Here is an 8,899-nt window from a genome sequence, read left to right on the forward strand (position 1 = left end):
AAGGAATAGATAACATTTAGACTAAAAAAAGTAATTTATTTATATTTTTATATATTAAAAAATAATTTTGAAATTTATTATCTATATTTTTTGTATTATTTTTCAAGTGCAATACTAAAATGTATCCATATTTTTCATAATATATTTATTATACAAATATTATTATATATAATTATATCATATTATATTATATAACATATAATAATATATAATACAATATAGATGATTTATATTATTATTTATTATAAAATACTATATTATATTAAAATAATATAATATATTGTGATATTTTATTATCTACTATATTATAATAATATCATATAATGTGTTACAATAAAATATATTATAATAAAATTATAATATATAATATAATATAATATACATTATATCATATTATTTTGTAAAATAATAAAAATATAATATATGGTATTATGTTATAATATTATTACATTATTATTATAAAGGTATTTTAGAAACAAAATAAAAAAATATTTTTTAATTTTATTAATAAATGCTATCCATGAAAAATAACTTAGTCATCTAGAGAAGCATGAAAACATGGGTAAGTTCGTCAATAGAAAGTTGATCAACTTTTCTATAGTATTTATCCACCAAAGAAGAGGCCCAAGTAAAACAAAATCATGCAATGATCAAGCTCTTTAGAAATGTTAAATTTTTTGCGGTAGCTGTTATTCATAACCAAATATGGCACGATAACAAAACTTTGTAGAAATCAATAAAGCTTAACCATGTCTGAGGATTTCAAGTTCATGAAATCACTTTTTCATAAACCAAAAATAAAATCCAATAATTCATACTTGGGCATGGCCCTCTGACCTAATGGGTCACCATGGGATTCAAGCCCTTAAAAATAGTTATAAGTTTGGCATTTAAGAATCATCGGTGAGGTTGAAACTTTTAGATTTTGAAAAAATTCAAAATAAATTTGATAAAAATTTTGAAAAATTAAATTACTTAGTAATAATATATAAATATTTAGATATATATTTATATATAAATAAGTTATAAATATTCAATCAATTTTTTTAGCATGAAATTTTTTTAATGAGTAATGTTTACTGATTTATCATTAGCACAAACCCTTTGATGACTTATCGGCTGCGTTGCTTGAGAAGTGTTTATAAAATGGAGATGAACTGGAATCATATATCATATTATTTCATAATCGAGTAGAAAAGGGATATATGAAATTCATTCTCTTTCTCTATACATCTTTGCAAGAACCCAAAATCTTATCCAAAAAACTAGCTGGAAAAAATTATTTGAATTCTTTGACTCTGTATAAATACCCAAGATCTATGCAAAACATAATGGGGAACTAAATACACTCCAAAAGTCCCCCTATACTCTCCCCATTTCGGTAATGATGTCCCAATTAGGCCAAGGATCCAAATATATTTAATTCTAACAACAAGTATTATAAATCCAATTCAATTACAAACATCATTATTAACCCATGATTCAACCAAATAGACCCAAGTTGTAATGGCTCACAGTCCACATGGACCACACGTAAAGAAAGGGAAAGAATTGGTGGACTACAACTCTTCTTCGGGTGAGAGTGAACCACTGTTCATTCACATGAAATACTCTCTTCAGGTGAGAGAAAACCCATGCAAAGCAAATTCTTAACTTTACGTACCCTACAAGCCTAAGACATCCCATACAATTAAATACTCCTCCCCCCATCATGAGATCCGAGCCATCACTTATCAGTTCCTCCCCATCACTCCTCAACTCCCTTGTTCACATCTCTTGCTTCGGAATTCCTCTCTTCTCCTCGTCCCATTGCTACCAATTATTGTTGTAAGCACCCTCAAGCATCCCCTCCAAAGCTCTTAAAATCTGAAAACAATAAGTGATTATGTGAGTAAACTATACTCCATGGCTTTAATTGATCTTTATCTAACTAACCTATGCACTTTGCTTTGACTAAACTCTAATCGCCTAGGACCCCATCCTATTGCACCTTCAGTTGATGAATTGTATGCTTAATTGCAATTAGTTGAACCCAATTGCCACAATTAACTAATGTCCCTTAATGTCAATCCCAAATCTCTACCTATTCTTCCAAACTCATCCTATTTTGCACTATTCAAAATCTAGTTCACCCTTCTTCCAACTTCAATTTTGCCCTTCTTCAGGCTAACGAGATCACTATGGCTACTACTGTGTTACCATCTAGGATGGCTAGGGACATCTGAAACTCCTGCTCCGCTGATGCAATGCCTCGGTTTGCCTTTATCTCTTGTGAGCCTCCACCTTCTGGCTATCTCAAGGTAAACTACGACAGTGGTACATCTATTGATGGAGATAGCAGTGGCGTGTGCTTTGCGATCAGATATCATGACTTGCGGCTGATTGCAACGGGGGACCTGTGCACTCACGGTTTGTCCGCCATTGACGCGAAGCTTCGGGCAGCTTAGAAGGATATTACCTTTGCGAGGTATGCTCTTGGTGCTGACGGCATCTACCTGGAGGGGGACTCTGCCACAGTGATAGATTGGATTTGAGGTAGGGAACACTTTGGGAGTGGGCACCCGCTATTGTGCGACATTCGTGGTCTGGTGAGGGGCCTATGTTCATTCCAAGCAGTCTATGTATTCCGGAAGACGATAAGGCTGCTGACTAGGTTGCCTCATTTGTTGCTCGACACTCTGATGTAATCCTATGAATAGGTAATGTTGCCATCCCTACTTCCCTACATCATTTTTTTCGCTTGATTCTTCTGACTGTACTTACACGCGAGCTGTATGAGCTACTGCTGTAACCAAAAAAAAATCCAACTTCAATTGAGCAATTGTGAGCTTAATTGAATAAGATCTCCATCAATTTCTCCATTTAATTTCCTTGAACTAGTTAAACCATTTCTTTTGATTCAGCCTGATTCACTAACCTGATTTTAATTATTCTCTAGTTGACCTTCATTCCCACTTTCCCTCTACTTAACTAGATCCAACATGACCAAATTTCTATACTTGCACGTCTACTAGACCCGTCTAACTTAATTTTGAGCCTAATTTAGACTATTTTTGAAATCCTATCATATAAACTTTTTATTTGGCTCGAATTTGAATCGTAGGATCCTATCATAACCTATAGGTATCCCATGTTTAATTTCACTATCTTTTTCAATATCTTTACCCCTCTCAATAAAATCGTCTTAAAAATCTCTAAAGATCCATTGAGAATATCAAAAAAGAAAAATAAGTGACAACATCATTTAAATATAAAATTACTGGGCTTGTTACCCTTTATCTCTAATTTTTTTATGCTTCTTGGGGCCCTAATCCATGCACCAATCAAATAGGCACATGACGCATGGCACATAGCTATAGCAATCTATTGCTAACTGCAAATGATCCCTTTCCATGCTTTGTTGGGTGCTTCACAGGCTCTAGAGACTTCTTGTTTAGTCCCCCACCCTTTTTTGCAATTTCATGAATTTTGGTGCTATTTGATATGTGGTTTGCTTTCTTGCTAGCAAGGTTGTAGTGTTTGCAGCTCTTTATTGCCTCAGTTCTATATAACTCCTTATACGTAGGTTACTGATAGTACCCTATTGCCCAGCTTCATGTCAAACCTGCTTGTGCTGTAGCTCTTTTATCAACTTAGTGCCAACATTTTTTGGCTAGGTTTTGGCCCCTTGCTGCCCTAGTTTCATCACTCTTGTTAGTATTCATTGTGGCCCCTTGCTACCTAGTTCTACACCAACTACCACTTTAGATAGGAGGTAGTTCCTTGTTGTGCATGCCTTTTGAGTATGTCTAGCGTGAGGCAAGGAGTCACTCTAAGAGACAACTTTAAAGCCTTTGTGACTAGACTTTGACATGCTTGCTTCAAGCTCGTATCTTCGCACTATCGACAAATTTCACTGTTCTAGAAGAGTTAACCTTTTATTTTTGCTACATATCAATGCAATTTAGTCCAGGACATCATTCAACATAGGTCGAAATTATTGTATCCTTGACATCATTTCCTAATTCAAGCTTATAATCGTGCATATTTGATGGCTATGATAGGTTTGATCATGCACTCTATGATTCATTTATCCCTCGAGCCCCTCCTTCATCATGTTATAAGCATCGCATAAGTCTCCTCACTTGCTTCTAGTTCAATAGTAGCAATAAACTTTCATGTTGAGGAAGCTTAGAGGACCATCATGCAAGACTTTATTTTCTACCTATACCTACTTCTTTGGAGCAAGTGGTATCTACTACATTCATCCAAATACTTGGCAATTTTTCAGTCAACACATATTCTTTGAGCTTTTTTTTTTTCAAGTTTTCCATGCTGATGGTGCCACCTTCTGTTAATTCTATACCTAGCTCTCTTGAAATGACATCGACCTTCCAAAATTCTATCCTTGATGACCTGGGATAAGATTTACTTACCAAAATTTTATCCTTGACAATCCCAGGATGGCATTCACTTTCCAGAATTCTATCCTTGTCTAGGGATGACATTTACCATCAAAACTTCTATCCATGGCAATCTTGGAATGACATCCACATTCCAAAATTCTATATCCCTAGCAATCCAGGTTATATCCACTTTCCAAATTTTGGGTCACCAATAATCCTAGGATAACATATATTTTCCAAATTCCATCCCCGGCAATCTCGAGATTGCATCTACCTTCCAATTACCTCAATAGTTCTTAGGCCTCATCTACCTTACTAGGTTTTTCTCTCAATATACTAGGATCACATCCTCCTTAATTATACCTCCAAAAATTCTGAGGTAGTACCATCCAATTTGACCCTAAGTTCTAGTATCTCAAAGTTTTACTTAGATATCCTGGGATGGCATCTTTCTTCCAAAATTCAAGCTCCAACAATGTCAAAGTGACTCAGACCCTTCCTAATTTGACTCCCATCAATCATGCTATCTTCTTTCCAAATCTGATCCTTAGTATTTCTAGGTCCACCATGAGTCTATTTGCACACCCTGTACCCCATCAAATTCTAACTTTGCTTCCAAAATCTAATTTATTTCAAAATGCTCTCCCTCTAATTTGATGAATATCATATTCACTGACCTCTATCAAATACAAGCATCCCCAATACACCTTTCCCCAAGTAGCGAATCAAATTCATTTGAATAATCTTCCTCAAAATCAATTGTATCAGAATATTGTGGTCATCACTACAATGTCTCAAGAAGCCATGGAAAAAAGGTTAAGAAAATTGGAGGACAATAAACGACAAGGACAAGAATTAGCCTTTAAAAATTTGTGCATGTTACTGTGTTATCCTGTGGCCCCCATATTTAAACAGCAGAACAATAGGCTCTGGAGCTAATTTGATGACAATACATCAAAGTCTACAGGGATTAGTTAGGAATTGGAACTTGATTTATTAATAAGAATTGAGAATTTTTTTGATTCGGAGGGTCAATGATGCATCATAGGCATAGAAAATTTCATATAAATGCTAATGGAAATAGACTAGATTGTCGACGGTAGCCTGAGATGGATAAGTATGATGGAATAAGTTCTCCTGTTAGCCATTTGAAAATGTACTACAACAATATGTTAGAGGTGACCAATGATGATTATATTATGATCAAAATATTTTAGCATGCCCTGAAGGGAGTGACCCAAGAATAGATAGCCTCAATTGATCACTCTAGGATCAGAATCTTTGGGCAACTAGCAAGTACACTCAACTAACAAAATAACTTTAACATCAATGTCACACCCAAAAGGGCCAATTTAGAAGCTTTAATGCAGGATGCAAATGAATTCTTCAATGGATATTTGGCAGATGTCGGGATATGGCAATCCAAATGAAGGATAAGGTCGCTATCATGACTATTGAAGAATGCACTTCCTTATATATCCTTGTTCTTTTCAATTCAAACTCGTAATAGCTTCAATTCTCTAAGCTAAAGTGCAAGCTTGATCAAAATATATATAAGGTTGGGAAGCTAAACACATTGATTCATTAAGAGGCTAATCTAAAGAAATTAAGAGCACACACTCAACATAGTGTCTTCCAATAGTTAGCCACATATCCACATAAACCCTATTAATAGAACCAGCGATTCCTCGGGCACAAAATCCTACTTATGGTCAACCTCCACCATAGCCCCAAAATCCATAGCCACAACCCATTTCTTTTGTTTTGTGAGCGAAATTGGCATTTGCAAGTGTAATGCAGTTGTAACTATCAATGTATTACACCCTCTAGATCAAGGCTTTTACCAAACCCAATGCCTCATATTAAATTCAAATGAACAATGTGAATATCATGATCGATGCCTGAGCCATGTGAAGAAAATGGTGGGCCCTAAATCATGATAGCTTAGCTTGTGCACCTATGCAACCCAAAATTACCTGAATGTACAACTTCAAATGGAGGATCCTAATGCAATCCTTGCTCATTTTAGACTGTATTTAGTAGTGATTGGGATAACTGAGGAAGCCCAACAGAAGAATGCTCACTCAAGAATGCTCGTTAATCTAAATGATGTATAATTGAAAAGGCACCCATTAGAAGAGGCTCATTGGTCTCCTTACACTATACATTTAGGTAATACAAAGATGTAGCATGAGTTGAGACAGGGATATTAGTGGAATACTATAGGAAAGAAAAGATTGATTTATGTCTAAATGCTTACTATGTCACAAAAGTAAAAGCATTAGAGAGCAATAGGTTATTACAGCCCATATCTACACCTCAGTCGAAATGAGAATATATTGTCATGGATTTTGTCATAGGTCTACCTAGCACAAAAATTAATCATGATGCAATTTAGATGATTATAGATAGATTAACCAAGTGTGCTCACTGTTTAACCATTAAAACAACTTATTTTTTGCACAAAATGACTAACTTGTACATGTAGGATATTACAAAGTAGCACGGTGCTCCTAAATTCACTTCTTATTTTTAGGGTAGTTTGCAAAAAATGCGAAAAAACTAAGCTAAAATTTAGTTTACTCTTTCATCCCCAAATGACTGGCTAGATGGAAAGAGTTATCTAGATTTTGGAGGACAGTCAAAAGGTTATCAAGATTTGAAAGATATATTCGATTGATGAGAATGCAAAATGTCATATTTTTCTTCCTTAATGTTTAGTCTTTTATACTTATTTTGTGCCTAAATATACTCATTATTCTTATATTTTGATTTAGGATGCAAATGGAGGCGTTAAGTGCAAAACAAAGCTAACTGGATGATTTTGGACAGTTTCAATATTGCTTCGTAATCTGGGCATAACTTTCTCATCTGAGCTCCGATTGCGATGATTCAAGATTCTGTGGAATACCAAGAAAAAGCTCTACAATTTTTATGTTTTGAGTTTTAAGAGATACTGAATTTATCAAGGTCTAAATCGGGATTGAAGTTGTTGCACGTCCTTAGCCTGCAGTACGTGGATTTGACTTCAGAAGTCTCCAGATTTGATGCACGAAAATCCCAGCTGGAAACACCACTTTCCCAGTTATATTAGGACTTTATTTTATTTTTCTTAATTAGTCAGATTTGAATATTTGTTAGGATATTTTTTTCCAGTTATATTAGGATTTTATTTTATTTTTCTTAATTAGTCAGATTTGAATATTTGTTAGGAGATTTTTTAGGAAGTAATAAAGGTGAAACAAAGGGGGCTGCGGAGACTCCTCTTGGAAGGACGCCTCTCTCTCTTTTCTTCTTAGGGGCTCGTTTGATTCGTGGGAAGTATTTTTTCTCCTAGGAATATAATTTCTGAAAAACAGATTCTTAGGAAGAGGATGCCTAGGAAAGTACTTTTGGTATGTTTGGGTGACCATGGAAAAGTGACAAATTTTCAAAGTGCTTATGTTTGGTTGACCATCCACTTTTCTGAAAAAGTTATGCATAATTTCTACTATGCCCTTAATAAAAATTAGGTCTTTAATGCCTCTTTAATGCTTGTTTAATGCCGAAGGACCTTTTTCGAAAAAAATAAAAATAAAGTGATTCCCGCCTTATGGAAAAGTAACTTTTTCATGAAATGTGGGAATCATATTTCCATGGGAATACAACTTTTCCATCTCTCTCCTTTGAAAACTCCAACCAAACAAGATGCATCTCATTACTTTTTCGTTGACCATACTTTCCCCCATTTTTTTCCCGCGAACCAAACGAGCCCTAAAAGTTTGCATCAATGGCCCTGCGTGGCTAAAGCTTTTATTGGTCTAAGGAAACAGAAGTCTCGGAATCCATAAAGCTGTGAGATCTGAATTGTTTTTATTGTTCAATTTATGATTGAGTATTGGATGTTCTTCTGTGCCTATTTTTATGATTATTTTGTTTAATTGCTAGGAGGCCTACTAGTTTATTATTCATTGCAATCCACTGCTAGGTTAGATATCAGATTCGTAATTGTTTGATCCCTCTAATCTATGAAGCAACTAAGATTTAATAATTTGCTGCATCAGAAATTTTTAGATCTTAGGAAGAACGCTCGACTAAATTAAATGCAACCGCTTATGTTTGTGTTGTTTAACTTCATTGATCTCTCTAATTCTTAAGGCTGCTGCTAGATTAAACCTTTAGCGCTTGTCTTGGGTTGTTTAGTAGTTAGAGTTAATTAGATCGCTTGTTTTTAAATTAACTACGACTAAGAAGAGATAGGAAAATAGTTCCAACAGTGAATATTCAAAGTGCGAATTGATATATATCTGCATCAATGATCAGTTGTAAAATTTCAATGGTGGATGTTGACTTAGACTAAGGTTTGTTCTTTTGGTTGATTTCAATACTTTAATCTGAATTCTTCCTTAGTTGTTTTATTGTTTTCATTATACTCAACCCCCTCCCCCATCCTTGTTCAAGTAGCATAAAACTAGGCTAGATACTCTCTATGGGAACGATCCTTACTCGCACTACTACATATATTTTTAGGAGTA

The 8,899-nt window shown here is 34.7% G+C and overlaps 1 protein-coding gene across 1 annotated transcript in view; it reads left to right on the top strand.

Annotated features, from left to right (window-relative positions):
- The first annotated feature begins 2,246 nt into the window (after positions 1 to 2,246).
- Positions 2,247 to 8,899, top strand: part of LOC148703090 (uncharacterized) — a 12,624-nt gene continuing 5,971 nt past the window's right edge. Inside the window, exon 1 of the mRNA XM_089923773.1 lies at positions 2,247 to 2,409. Within this exon, the coding sequence (XP_089779899.1) occupies positions 2,247 to 2,409 (163 nt within the window). The remainder of the gene's footprint in view (positions 2,410 to 8,899) is intronic.

Source organism: Phoenix dactylifera, chromosome 6 (genome assembly GCF_051530095.1).
Source record: "Phoenix dactylifera cultivar Ajwa chromosome 6, Ajwa_hap1_PhDact_Kaust_v1.1, whole genome shotgun sequence".
Lineage (NCBI taxonomy): Eukaryota > Viridiplantae > Streptophyta > Magnoliopsida > Arecales > Arecaceae > Phoenix > Phoenix dactylifera.